Genomic DNA, 14,788 nt, shown 5'->3' with positions numbered 1-14,788 from the left:
TGGTTGTCTTTACTTACTTCTCAATGATTTCATTATGCAGACATGTTGAAAAAATGCTGGAATTCCCCTTCAACTTATCCATTACTGGAAAAAACAAACAACTGAGAACATATTCTCGAATGTGAGACGCATGAGTCCGGTGTCTAATAGCAAGTGGCACAGTGTCCACACTTGCCGTGCGTATAGGTCAGTGAATATATTAGTGTGATAGTCATGATTACAGGAGTACCTCTTTAATTTCTAGCTTTCTGATGGTTGTGTTGGTGCTCCTCTGTAGAGCCTTGAGTCGAGTCTGGAGCTCTCTCCTCTGCCACTGTGGGATAGGAGTACTCTCCACGGCCTAACACACACACACACACACACACACACACACACACACACACATTAACAATTCAATGCTATCTGTACCCAACAGCTGCATAACTCAACCGCTTGACTGGCGTTTTACTGATTAATGCTATAAAACTATATATATTATTGAGTGGGGGGGTGTAAAATTGATAGAGGCAGACCCTCGAGAAGAGGAGGAGGCAGAAGAAGGAGAAGGTGAGGCACAGAGAGACGGAGAGATACGTACGTCTGTCAGCAGGCCGACCTCTTTAGAGAGCCTCTGAGCAGTGGCTAATGAAGGAGTGTGGTCAGCTGTGATTCGTGCTGTCAGAGACTCCACCTCCTGCAGCAGCACTTGCCCCGCCTCCCGAGCCTGAATGACAGAAGCGTAACTTTCATATGAGCTCATAATGCCTGAATGCGGCTGCTTTATTAGTAACACCTACCTTAGTTCTAATCAGTGAGCTCCACCTACTTATATGCCCACTATATAGGTGTACAATTACAGACTACTGATGCATAGTTTGCTCACCATTGCTCAGTTTCTGACCACAGGACCACTGTTGTCTAGGTTTTGTCTGGGTGGCAGCGTTTCTGGGGGTTTTCCCACAGGTCAGTGTCACTGCTAGGCTGAGACCACCCACAAATATCCAGCCAAGAGCAGCTATGTGGTAAGAAACTAACCAGTGATGAGGAGCTAGAAGATAGCCAGCACAAACTGTGCAGTCTCCAAGTACACACCAGCAAAGCAGAGGTACAAGGGGTGGGTTTCCAATAAAGTGGCCAGTAAGTATATAATGATGCCCTAAGTCAGTGTTTCCCAAACCACAAAAGCTTTCACATCCCACAAGACCAAACCAATATTTTCAAATGCAAACAAATATAACACAATAAACAATGTAGCATATTAAAATTCACTTGACTGCATAATCATGCAACACAAGAAACAGCCTACAAAGTCCTAAACGTTTCTGTTCATAGCCATTCCCCCATGCTGGATGGATACCATATACTCAGAGTGAAACATTTTGCATTGACTTGCACTGATAATATAAATGAATCTAGCTAGCTACACTGTGGCCAAAAGTATGTGGACAATTAATGAGTTCAGGTGTTTCAGGTATACCCATTGCTAACGGGTGTATGAAGTAAAGCACATAGCCATACAATCTCCATAGACGATCACTAGCAGTAGAATGGGTCTGAAAAGCTTTTAACATTTTCAGAGAATACTTTAAGAAAATATGTACGCAATAAAAAAATACAATCTTCAAAAGAAACACTATCAATGCTTGTTTATTAATCATTTTAGAATCAGTGTACGGCATGTAGCAAAGATACTTGAATTCAAAAGGGGACCTCAATTAACGGTTCCTACTAAAGCCTGAGTGGACTGATGAATCAGTTAATAAGCCAGTTTGTTCATCTCAGTGGTACTGAGCTCTTTTGAGGAATGATCAAACTAATAATCTCCTCAGTAGTGGACATGTTTGCAACAGTGTTGTACTGGAGGATTGTGGGAGCAGCAATGGACTGAAGCAGGCAGTGAGTGAGAGAGAAGAAAAAAGCTAAGATTTTGAAATGAAATTTATTAACCTAATAATTACCTAAACAGAACTGGCAACCAGGAACAGCAAGGATCCTTTTTATGTATTGTAATGGAATATGTTACTGAATACATTCAGGACAGTGTATTCAGTAATCAGCCACCAAAGTATTTTGCCCAGTCCTATAAAGCATGCCCCACTGGACTCGGGAGCTTCATGAAATGAGTGTGCATGGCCGAGCAGATGCACATAAGCCTAAGGTCACTACAAGTAATTGCAAGCAGTGGTTGGATTTGTGCAAAGGACGCTGTAGCAGTGGAAACATGTTCTCTGGAGTAATAAATCACGCTTCACTATCTGGCAATCTGATGGGCGAGTCTGATTTGGGGCATGCCTGGAGAACCTACCTACCGGAATGCATGGTGCCATAAGAATTCGGTGGACAAGGGATAATGGTCTGGGGCTGTTTTTCAGGGTTTGATCTCAGCCTGTTAGTTCCAGTGAAGGGTGATGTTAATGTTACAACATACAAGGATATTTTAGACAATTATATGCTTCCAACTTCATGGCAGCAGTTTGGAGAAGAACCTTTACTGTTCCAGCATTACTGTGTCCCAGTGCACCAAGCAAGGTCCATAAGGACATGTTCTGATGAGTCTGGTGTGGAGGAACACCAGTGGCCTGCACAGAGTCCTGACCTCAACCCCACTGAACACCTTTGGGATGAACTGGAATGTCGACTGCAAGCCAGGTCTCCTCGTCCAACATCAGTGTCTGACCCCACCAACGCCCTTTTGACAAAACGGGCACAAATTCCCACAGACACACTCCGAAATCTTGTGGAAAGCTTCCAAGAAGAGTGCAGGCTGTTATAGTTGCTAAGTCCATATTAATGCCTGTGGTTTTAGAATAGGAGGTGCAACAAGCTCGTATAGGTGTGATGCCAGGTGTCCACATACTTTTGGCCATATTGTATATGTCAACATTTTTACTTGTCATGTTGAAAATAACTGGTTTGGTTAAATGTCTGTATATTGTTATGAAGATATTTATTTAGAAAATGAAATAAATACTGACTGCCAACGGCCCCCTAGCAGTACCACCACGCCCCACAAGGGGGCCACAGCCCACAGGATGAAAACCACTGCTGTAAGTGATTAGTATTAAAATTTGTACACCAGTGAATGCCGGTCATTTAATCTGACCTGTTTGGCGTCGTCCCCGGTAACGGCAATGATGCGACTGATGCCCTTCACCATCTGCCGCTCGGACACAATAACAAAGTCCCTGATTCCTCCTGTCCGCAGCAAATGCCTGATTCAAAAAGACCAGAAAAAGTTACGTCAGAATCCCTTTTTCTACTTATTTAATTTTCCATTATCATGTGTAAAACAATTTTCTTTCTATAAGACGTTCAACTCAAAACCTGAGAAACTTTGACAGAAGTGAATATTAAACTTTACAGGAATAGTTCAGTGGTATATAAAAGACAAGCAATTCTCTCATAACTGAAATGTAGTGAATTAACCAAGACACGTTTGGTGTCTGAAGTTTGCTCCTTTAGTTTATGTAATGGAGCTATGAGGCTTTTGTATTTAACAAACAGTGGAAGTTTAGAACCAAATTATTCTCACTGTGGAAACTGCTTTGCTAAATCATCACACACTGTGTGACAGTGCCTCATGTATCCACCCGAAGCGCTTGTAGTTCTTAAAATGCTCTGGCCACCTTTAAGATACATCATCTGAAGGGGCCTTTCCTAGTCTTCAAACTGCAGAATCTCACTTTCAGGACTGTTTTGGTGCCACTGTAGGAGTTGAGCTGGCATAACAGACCCAGCGATGGTTATATTTCTTTACTGCTTCCAGAGTGTCTCTTTAAGGCTGCGTTCACACAGCAGGTAAAAGTGGCACAAATCTGAATTTCTCACCAAATCCGATTTTTTTGTTTGGCTGTTCACATTATCTTTTAAATGTGATCTGTATGCGACATCAGTCTGAGCAGATCAGCTCCTAAACAGAACTGCATGCGCAAAAGAACAATGCCTTCACGTGGTAAGCATGACCGCCAACGAACACCAGTCGCTCGCAAAGGTTTCAGTATGATCTTCACCAGCATCACAGGAAAGATCATGAAGCTTCACTGACTGTCGGCTGGGCTCATCACCCAGATTGTGTTCAAGCTCGCTGTAAAAAGGGCACGTTATTCGGTCACTTCTTTGGTTCATGTCCTCGGATTCTTTAAACTTTGCTTTCAGGTTTTTACTTGACGCTGCAGCCCTGTTCGGCCATTTCTTTCAAAATCTCTTCGAACACGTAGCGGTTTGGATAAGTCTCTTCTAATTTTGTTACAGAAACATCAGCCTAAATGTTTATGAGGTCGAAATAATGATGGATGTGGAGTTGGACTGATGCTGTATGATGTACTGTTGTTAAAATGAGAGCTGCACAAACAAAGAATTTCTGGATTGATTTAATGACTGACTGACCGATCATTTTAATTCATCATTACTTTAATTAACACCATCATACACAAAAGTTTGGGTGCCTTAGTCATGTTTTGCTGACTTTCTCAGTGCAAAAACGTTTGCACATCCTATACAGAGAACACACTTTAGCACATTATTAAAAAAAAAAAAAAAACGTTATGGCACATTTTCTCTTTTATTTTTTCCAATATGTTAAACTCAGAATCAATGAGCAAATAAAAAGAAACTAAAATGTGCAGAAAAATGCCATATTTAAGTTTGTTCCACACTTTTGCATATGACTGTAATTGTAATGGTTTACATTACTATATGTAGATATTCTACACTATTTTGCAGACACTCTGCTTTATTGTGCCGTTCTCTTTTTAGTATGCTTGTCAAAACAGGGAACTGAACCTCAGGTTTCTGTGGGTGGGGTTGTGGTGTTATTCACTATGCTACTTCCCACCAATCCAATTCTAATTACCTGCTATGATTTCAATACCGGGTCAATAATAATGATCACGTTTTTCCATTTATTGCTGAATGATATATCGGACGCCAATGTATCGTGCAGACTAAAAAAAAGGACAAAAATACGATGCCTAGCTGCAAAGAGTCTTTTTCCCTACGTTTAATTTGGGTTTGAATGGATTCTTACGTGCCACAGCAGAGCTCCACTGAGGTGTGTTTGTGTTTGTGATTGCTGAGCAGCTCTGAAGCAGCCACGCCCACGGACACGACTCTCACTGGGTCCGGATACACCTGAAACACACAGGACACAATTCACAACCGGTTTGCAGCACATACATCACCAGAGATGTGCAGTCTGAGGTTACATTAGGTTCACATTACCAGGCTGAAGTGACACGTATCTGATTCGCTGCTCTACTGTGACACAGATCTAAAGTTTTCAGTACCACAAATCTTTTTAGATCTGACCCGAGCCACTTTCATACGTGGTCCTAGATTGGACACATATTCGATTTATGGCCTTGTGACCTTAATGAGAACAGTCAGAACGGAATTCCTGTGTTTCTTCCACTGCCTGTGCACCAACATCCAGTCATCTTGCTCAAATAAATAACAGCTGAGAGCAGATCAAAGCAAATTATCTTCACGACGAAGGCTGGTTCTTCTGGTTAGTGTGTTGACTGAGTAGGATGTGCCCATGCAGGTCGTTTTAGGACACATATTCGGTCACATTAATGACAGATTTGAGTCGCTTACCTACACCAGTTGTCACCAACCCTGTTCCTGGAGACCTACCTTCCTGCAGTCTTCAGCTCCAACCCTAATCGACCCCACCTGATCCATTCAATCGCTGCCTACAGGACTCCTTAATTAGCAGAATGAGGTGTGTTACAGGTGGCTTGGAGGTGAAACGTTCAGGAATGTAGATCTCCAGGAGTGAGAATTGGTGGCCACTGAACTACATGATTGTGAACCATCGGATCTGAGCAATGAGGCTTGTAATGTGAATGTAGCCCATAAGGATTAATCAACACATATTTGGTTAAGTGTGAATAAGAAGGAGAAAAAATATTCAGATATTAACTAGAGATGTTCAAAAATGAATACATTTTACACTTAACAAGGCATTAGAATAACAATTACAATGAAAACAAGAAACAGCGATTAAAAATGATGTTGTTTCCTTCGCTCTCTCGCACCGGTCAGCACAGGCATGTTCAAACAGTTTGAGCAGTAGTGGATCAATAGTAGAAAACATTTGCAATCTGTTCATCTCCAGTATTAGGAGAGGGCAAAATGTTCAAGAACTTCTCCAATAGAGATTTGATACCACATAAAACTCAGAATACAGCAAAACAGCAGAAGCTGAAAGTCAGTGCTGGCATAATGGAGTAAAATTTCAAAATCGACAGAAAAAGTGCAAAGCATTACTAAAACTATGGAATTCATATCCTTGTATTAGTTTTTATTCAAAACAATAAAAAACATCCTTTGGTTTTCACTTTTTGGTCAAGTGAGTCTGCACTCATTTTAGAGCATCACTAATACGAACATCTAATACACAAATGCTGTATTAGTAAATGGGGGTACTGGTGCCAGCATGCAGTCGTACTACGAACATTCAGCAGGTGTGTATTTAAAAACACGTATTATTATTCAAAAATAGACCAGGACAATCTTTTCATCAGTGTGTTGAAGTAACATGGGCTGCCCTTTCAGATGAGCTAACAAGATAATGAGCTAACCTCATCTACTGTCCGCAATCCCGCAATCTGATTGGCTCTGGCTAAAGGAACCTCCTTCATGTGCACCACATCGTTCTGGTGAATGATGTCCTGGACCATCCTCTCCACCTCCTGCAGCTGGGACACATTCAGAGAAGCCTGAAACACACACAAACACACACAGATGGACACTATTAGAGACATTAATAAAAACTCTATTCATAGTATTCACCACAAAATCTCCAGTTTATGTGGCAGCAAAGTGGTGGTTTGTAATGAGATAAAAGCCGTACTTGAACCAGCAAAGGCAGTAAAACCTTTGCCTTGATTTTATTTGATTTGTTGCTGCAGTGATAACAAATGAAAGCTGAAATCTAAAAAATCTCGACTGAGATTTAGATTTAGATTTGAGGTACCATTAGAAGTGCACTCATTGGAGCAGCAGTACAGAAGTATGTGGTTTGGAACACAGCATTAGATCAGCCAGTGAGACATGTTCAACAGTCCAGTGGCTGATTATAGCTCTGCTCTGCCACTTGTTAGCTGGCATTAAAAATTCCGAGCGAAGTCTTGCTCATGCATGTATTTATTGAGGTAAATTAATGCATTTATTGAAGTTGATTCTTATTCACCAGCTTGCTTTAGACATTAATTTAATTTTCTATGTTTAAGGCACTTCAACATAACTTTCACACCATTTAAGGAGGAACAGAAAACAGCTTCAGCTTCAGCTTCATATATATTAATGTGTTTTTTTATTTAAGAGTTTTGGCAGATTTTGTAGCCATTTCTATTAGGTTTTGTGAGAAATATGTAGGTTATACGGCTCCAATCGAGCTAATCTTCTCCCCACTGCGTTTTCTGGTATTTATCTCTGAAGTGTCTACATATCTTTTCATCTTTTTCATGGTCATTCTGGTCTATTTTGCTTGGTCTTCATTAACCAGCAAGGTTGGAGCTGCAGCTGGTGATGAGACGAGCTCTATCAGAGTACAGAGTGGGGCGTTCTTAATGACGTAAACAAACACTATGAATTCACTGCAAACTGGAGTCAATTTTATCGAAAGAGAGCAATTATGAGCTGTTTATCATTGTTGCCAGTTTTTATGCTGCTTAAAAAACACAGAAATTGAAGCTGACTTTAGTTTTTTTACCTTGGAGCTGAAGTCAAAGCGCAGACGGTCGGCAGTGATGTGGGATCCTCTCTGAACGATACCTGACCCCAGCAGCTCCCGGAGGGTAAAGTTCAGCACATGGGTGGCCGTGTGTTTCACCATACAGGCCAGACGCTGAGTCTACAATGTCAACATACATGCACAAAACAGATTAACTCTGTAAACCGTCAAAAAGTCAGTAAATTAACATCAATTCACTACCAGCACCCACATCTAAACTACATCTTAGTGTCTTACAGTCATAATAAAGCTGAACTATGTAAGTTTTGGAGATTTGGAGACCTCTCTGGTGGAAATGTGTAACTGCACACATCGGATGGAAGAACATTTTGTGACGCGGGTTGTGCTTCCCTGAGCCAACGAATCTGATGATTGCGACCGCATTGAAAGAGAGTGAAATGTGTGCTATTTTCATCATACCTCCATCTGTATTGGGTGATTCTGCATTTGAGACCTAAACATTGAGCCGGACCTTCTTTTTGGGCCTTTGTGCGTTACATTAACACGTAAAGATGTACCAGAAACTCCCGCCAAATCCGACGCCTCTGACTTTTAAATTATAATGTCCAGCGACTAGAAAGTAACGATAAAAGGAGCATCAACACTTCCCATCACTTCAACATGTACAGAAGTGATGTGGGCAGTCATATGTAAACGTTTGCGGTGTGACATCACCATGATGAACTGAAAATCTGTAGTTCTTGATGGTTATTTAAAACTTTTAGGCCCAATCCTATTTCTTCTTTTTACCCCTACCCCTTGTTTTCAAGTGTCTCCTTGCCCCTTGGTACCGAGTTACAAGGGGTAGTGGTTGAAATCTTCCTCTACAAAATGGGACCCTCAAATAAAAAGAGCATCACTTCATTAACAGCTACCAGCGCTGCTCTGTAGGCGACGCTGCCAGTCTGCAGTGACAGCAGAGGAGGGTAAAGTTCAGCTCCTCACTGCTGGGCTTTAGTTACATTTAGGGCATCATATGCCTTCAAAACATTCCGTGACATGAAGCTGAAGTCAGATATTCACCAGCTTCTTGTTCGAATTTTCCCGTTCCACCTTAAATGGTGCAACAGTTCTGATGCCTGAGGCGCTAGAATGTAACTGCTACACCATTTAAGGTGCAGCGGGAAATTCAGCTAGCTAGCTACCGAGACATCAGCTACTACTAGTGATTTGTATGCTTGTTATAAAGAAAAAGACCATAATACACTGAAATGACACTAAACTAAGACAATACAATAGTTATTGTAATTTTTTAAGATAAAAAATCAAAATACTCACATTTGTGGGTTTCTTTGGTCGCCATCTCGCCACTTTTTCTTTTTTTCTCATAACACTTTCAAGTGAGCCTCTGAAACACCTCCATTTGGAAGGCTGTGTAGCCCTAACACTTCACCCTACCCCTCTATCTCAACATAAATCAGGACACCCTACCCTAGACGTGAACGTGCAGAATGGAGCTAAGTGGTAGGGGTGATGGGTGAAATGGGATTAGGCCTTAGACTGAGGAGTGAAGGGATATTCTGAAACTATTAAAAATGCTTATATACAAGATCAGATGACCTTTTCCATGATATGGGCCCTTCCAAAAATTCTCTGAGCGAGAAGCAGGTCAGGAAGCCACCCACCAGTCAGTAGCTGCTATGTGGTGAGAAAGCGTGTCCAAACGTTCAATTATCATTAAGTGACGCTCGTTCAGAGTGATGAATGTAACAGACGGGGAGATGATGAGGAAACAGTCTGTGGGCTGTGATAACTGTGTGTGGTTTGTACCTCATCCACATGAAGCTGGATTTGGTCTCCAGTTCTCAGAGTCTCTGCTGCTGTGATCTCATGCACCACGTAACCACCAGCCAGGCGCACACACTCTACAGGGAACAGCACGTCCTGGAAGACACACACAGCTCTTTTTACAGAAGTGGTCTTTTCTCCCAGCACTTATAGAAACTACTGTCTACTTATCTCTTGTTAGAAAGACAGGAACTGCACAGATTGTTCGTTTTGCAATCAATGAGGAACTGAATGGATCTTACTTTCTGTCGCCTCCTCTCACTTCGCACCCTCACAGAGCAGGTACTATTTGGGTGGTGGATCATTCTCAGCACTACAGTAACACTGACGTGGTGGTGGTGGTGGTGTGTTGTGCCGGTCTGAGTGGATCAGACACAGCAGTGCTGCTGGAGTTTTTAAACACCTCAGTGTCACTGCTGGACTGAGAATAGTCCATCAACCAAAAATATCCAGCCAACAGCGTCCTGTGTGCAGCATCCTGTGACCACTGATGAAGGACTAGAGGATGATAGACACAAACTGTGCAGCAGCAGATGAGCTATCGTCTCTGACTTTACATCTACAAGGGGGACTGACAAGGTAGGAGTGTCTAATAGAGTGGACAGTGAGTGGACACAGTGTTTAAAAACTCCAGCAGCACTGCTGTGTCTGATCCACTCGTACCAGCACAGCACACACTAACACACCACCACCACGTCAGAGTTACTGCAGTGCAGAGAATGATCCACCACCCAAATAGTACCTGCTCTGTGAGGGTCCATGGGGGTCCTGTCCACTGAAGAACAGGGTAAAAGGGGGCTAACAAAGTATGCAGAGAAACAGATGGACTACAGTCTGTAACTGTAGAACTACAAAGTGCACCTATATAGTAAGTGGAGCTGATAAAATGGACAATGAGCGTAGAAACAAGGAGGTGGTCAGAATGTTATGCCTGATTGGTGTATTAATCCTGTGCAAATCAGTAAAAGTGCCTTCGTATCCTAAAACACAGAGGCTTAAAGAAGCATTTACTTTTATACTACGTAGCTAAAATCAAGCCAATATATAAAGTTACTGTCTAATCTCACATGTACAGCTCAGAAAAGGTAAAAATGGGAGAAAAAAAGCAATTTCATGCAGTGATGTTTACTGTTGTTAATTCCCAGGTTAATGGCGAAGCTAACGAAGCAGTGCTTTCACTTAAGACAGCGAAGGTAAACACTTAGGGCAAACGTTCTGAAATTGGGTTTGTACATGATCAGGTTAGCTTTTGTGGTCAGTCGTGTTGGCTGCGGGTTGCAAAAGTAGACCATTACTATGCTGTTGATGACTCATGATCAATGTGGTTGACTAATATTTGCAGCTGGAAAACTGTAAACTGCACATTTCTGTTTAACTGGGAACAACATTCTGAATTATTCTGTATAACCTGTAGTCCATCCTTGGTGAAGTAGCCCTGGTCGTGCGTCTGGCCGCCCTGTTCAGCGTAGAAGCAGGTTCGGTCCAGCACCATCCCACACCGCTGACCCTCAGACACCTCCGACACCAGAGACTGATTACAATACAGCGCCAGAACTGAGGCTCTACAAGGGGAGAACACTGAGAGAGAGAGAGAGAGAGAGAGAGATTAAGGATGAGCAATACATCAACAAAATCATATCACAATTTTTATACACAATACTGTTTTCATGACACACGATATGCATCACAAAGTTTCGTTTTTCTGAGATTTAATAAGCTGTAATAGACAAACCAGAACCTGTAGTGCTACATATAATATACTACAATAATAAGAATAAGAATAATAATAAACCTACAACTACAATAATTTATATTCAATATTTTACAAACTGCACTACATTCAATTAAACAGGGCTTATTATGCTCACTTTATAATGAAACATACGTAGTCAGTGTTCTTTAAAGTACTGACGATGTCCATGATATGGTCAGAAAAGTGTACAGTGACATAATTTATCACGATCATAATAAAACATTATCATATTGCCCACGATATCCACAACATACTCAAAACAGCATATTATTTATCATGATCACAAAATGTATCACAATAATGACATAATATCATCATACTGCCCACCTGTACTTCAGATTTCCAGTTGAAATAATATTTACACTTAAGTATATACTTCTGATACTGTAACAGTTATTCTAAAGGTTCAATCAGACATGGAAATCACACCTACTTATAGAATCATTATCATAAATATTACAATATACAATGTTATAATATCATTATCTGTTATAAATTAGCTGTTAGACGTTAAAATCTCCTGTTTGCATGTTTAGTAGCTTGTATTATTCATATTATCCTTATTTAGCCTGCATTTGCATCTTTGTATCATTTCTAGCTCATGATAAAAGAATCAATAATGTTATTACTAGTTATAACTAGTTAGTAATAACTAGCTAGGACTAAGCAATGTTAACAAGCATTATTAAGTCCTCTATTTTATATTGTCGTCCATGATGTGTTGACTTAAAACACTGAGTTGAAATGACACCATTTGACCTAATCACGTGGTATGTTATGTGTGTTTTGATTGGCTGTTTCATGCAACTTGTTTCACAGAGTTAAGGCAGTTGGAGCTGAGTTTCAAGTGAATTGCAGGAGACTTTGCAATATGTATACGCAAGTGAGATTTAGTTGCTATCGCTTCACTATTACATACGGTACAGACAAGTGTGTAAAATGATGCTAATATGCAAGTCCTGGGCAACTTCACAGGTTTCAAATAATTAGTAGTATACTGTGAATACTATAGAACAAAGAGTGGAGCTGTAGAAGATTCTAACACGACTGAAAAAGTTGTTTAGCATAAAGAAATAAATAATAATAAAATGAATTATCTTAATTTATAACATTTTGAAAGGGGTGATGAAATCTCAAGGAAGATACTTTCCCAAAAAACATGAAAACAGATATTTACAGTATGTTATTCACTTCATTCACTTATTGTTGAACAAAACATCTAAAACTATCTTCCAGGGAATCGTTTGTAATATTTAAGCTCATACTCTTCATACATTCATACTCACTCTCATAATAAATTCTCTATTAAAACCTCAACCTGTTAGAAATGATCCATTACAACCTCTAGAATGCTGTTAAATGATCTACTAGAAAGTAGTACTTCTCAGTACCGTATGCTCCGTCATGCTGCAGGCTGTAGCTGTACTTCGGGGAGTCGTCAGTGTGAGGAACGCTTCTGCTCTGGAGCTCAGCCAGACTCTGCAGGTCCATGTGAAGCCCCCTCTCTTCAGCGCCCCCCTCAGACCGACTCTGCAACTACAGCATGGCCAGACTTCATTACGCACCCACTCCTGATCACAGCACCTTCAGTTAGTGATGCAGCTCCAGTCTTAATAACAGAAGTGCTGAAATTTGGCACCTGTTCCTGTTGGGCTGCGAGCTGCTCCACTCCACGTTTGTCCACAGCCATGTTGCGCTCCTCCAGCATCAGGTCTATGAGGTCGAGGGGGAAACCCAGGTTCCGGTGCAGGGACCAGGCCACAGCAGCTGTGGAGCAAGACCAACAATAAAGCTTAAACTCTAATACAGGGATTTGAGGGCTGGACTAGGGCAATACTGGGATTTGAGGATTAGATTAAGGGAATTAGGCTTTAAGCAACTGCATTTATTGAATAATTGATTTATAAAATAGGGATTTCAGGGAAATCATAGGGATTTGATGACTGGATCAAAGGGATTTGGAGACTAGGTCGAGGAACTATGGGGATTTTAAGGCTACATTATAGGACCATGTGGGTTTGAGGACTGTAATTAAGAGAACATAAGGTTTTGTGAACTGGACTAAGCTACACTTGGACAAGACCCAGGTCAAGCTTAGTCTATGCAGGGTGTTCAATGGAGAATCATCATAAACAGAGCAATTTATCCAAGTAAATAGTGAGTGTCCGTGTGGCTCTTACCTGGAAACTTGACAGCGTCTCTGTCCATCTTACTGAGCGTCCTGTCAATCACTCTCCTGCCCTGCTTCAGAGAGGAGAGAAACTGAGCCTCGTTTACATTAATTATTTCCATGATCTGAGAGAGTGAGAGAGAGAGAGAGAGAGAGAGAGAGAGAGAGAGAGATTTAGGATTGAACATCTTGCTGACTTTCACATTCCATAGATCCTATTCTATATTCCAAGACAGTGGGAATATTATATGCCAAACAGACACTCTACACTCTTTGTCCATTTTATCAGCTCCACTGACCATTCAGGAGCACTTTGTAGTTCTACCGTTACAGACTGTAGTCCATCTGTTTCTCTACATACTTTGTTAGCCCCCTTTTACCCTGTTCTTCAAAGACCACAGGACCACCACAGAGGAGGTGTTATTTGGGTGGTGGGTCATTCTCAGCACTGCAGTGACACTGACGTAGTGGTGGACTATTCTCAGCTCAGCAGTGACACTGACCGGTTTAAAAACTTCAGAGCTGTACCAGCGCAACACACACTAACACACCACCACCACGTCAGTGTTACTGCAGTGCTGAGAATGATCCACCACCCAAATAGTACCTGCTCTGTGGTGGTCCTGTGGTCTTTGAAGAACAGGGTAAAAGGGGGCTAACAAAGCATGCAGAGAAACAGATGGACTACAGTCTGTAACTGTAGAACTACAAAGTGATAAAACGGACGATGAGTGTAGAAACAAGGAGGTGGACTTAATGAAGTGGCCAATCAGTTTATATACACTTTATTAGAAACACCAACCTTGTAGGTCCACCTTTGCTTGTGTACAGTTAAAGACTATGGACTCATAAGGTAGGTGGTGCTCAAATGGTGGACAGTGAGTAATAAAGTGGCCAGTGAGTGTATCCTCACATACTCACCCTGCCAGTTTCTGCATGCAGTTCAGGATAAGCATCACCCTGTGTGAGAGACAAGACAGAGGAGATAAAGATCAAGAATCTGCTAATACTGCTGGTTTATTACCAGGCAGCCTTTTCACTAGAGATGGCAGGACACTAGGGATGTGTGTTCTGACTAATTTTGATATTCAAGTGTCCATAAGAGTTCAGGACGATGTGCCAGCATGTTAGTTTGGCAGAGAAATATATTAGAACATATAGTGGTGCTTGAAAGTTTGTGAACCCTTTAGCATTTTCTCTTGCTCTCCAAAAAGAACACTGCTGCCCGTCTGCAGTTTGCTAAAGGTCAAGCGGACAAGCCAGAAAGCTACTGAAACAATGTTTTGTGGACAGATGAGACCAAAACAGATCTTTTGGTTTAAATGAGAAGAGTTATGTCTGGAGAAAGGAAAACACTGCA

The 14,788-nt window shown here is 41.3% G+C and overlaps 1 protein-coding gene across 1 annotated transcript in view; it reads right to left on the bottom strand.

The window, feature by feature from the left end:
* Nucleotides 1-14,788, bottom strand: part of aars2 (alanyl-tRNA synthetase 2, mitochondrial (putative)) — a 32,202-nt gene that overhangs the window by 4,927 nt on the left and 12,487 nt on the right. The window contains exons 8-19 of the mRNA XM_036565114.1: nucleotides 14,350-14,388; nucleotides 13,439-13,553; nucleotides 12,898-13,025; nucleotides 12,650-12,794; nucleotides 10,914-11,083; nucleotides 9,488-9,601; nucleotides 7,697-7,837; nucleotides 6,564-6,701; nucleotides 5,006-5,109; nucleotides 3,083-3,191; nucleotides 578-703; nucleotides 230-340 (exon numbers count right to left, since the gene is read on the bottom strand). Of these exons, the coding sequence (XP_036421007.1) occupies nucleotides 230-340; nucleotides 578-703; nucleotides 3,083-3,191; nucleotides 5,006-5,109; nucleotides 6,564-6,701; nucleotides 7,697-7,837; nucleotides 9,488-9,601; nucleotides 10,914-11,083; nucleotides 12,650-12,794; nucleotides 12,898-13,025; nucleotides 13,439-13,553; nucleotides 14,350-14,388 (1,440 nt within the window). The remainder of the gene's footprint in view (nucleotides 1-229; nucleotides 341-577; nucleotides 704-3,082; nucleotides 3,192-5,005; nucleotides 5,110-6,563; nucleotides 6,702-7,696; nucleotides 7,838-9,487; nucleotides 9,602-10,913; nucleotides 11,084-12,649; nucleotides 12,795-12,897; nucleotides 13,026-13,438; nucleotides 13,554-14,349; nucleotides 14,389-14,788) is intronic.

The sequence above is a fragment of the Colossoma macropomum genome, unplaced genomic scaffold (assembly GCF_904425465.1).
Source record: "Colossoma macropomum unplaced genomic scaffold, Colossoma_macropomum, whole genome shotgun sequence".
In the NCBI taxonomy this organism is placed as follows: domain Eukaryota; kingdom Metazoa; phylum Chordata; class Actinopteri; order Characiformes; family Serrasalmidae; genus Colossoma; species Colossoma macropomum.
The sequence above is the reverse complement of the archived record's forward strand: the minus strand, read 5'-3'. Positions and strand labels throughout refer to the sequence as shown.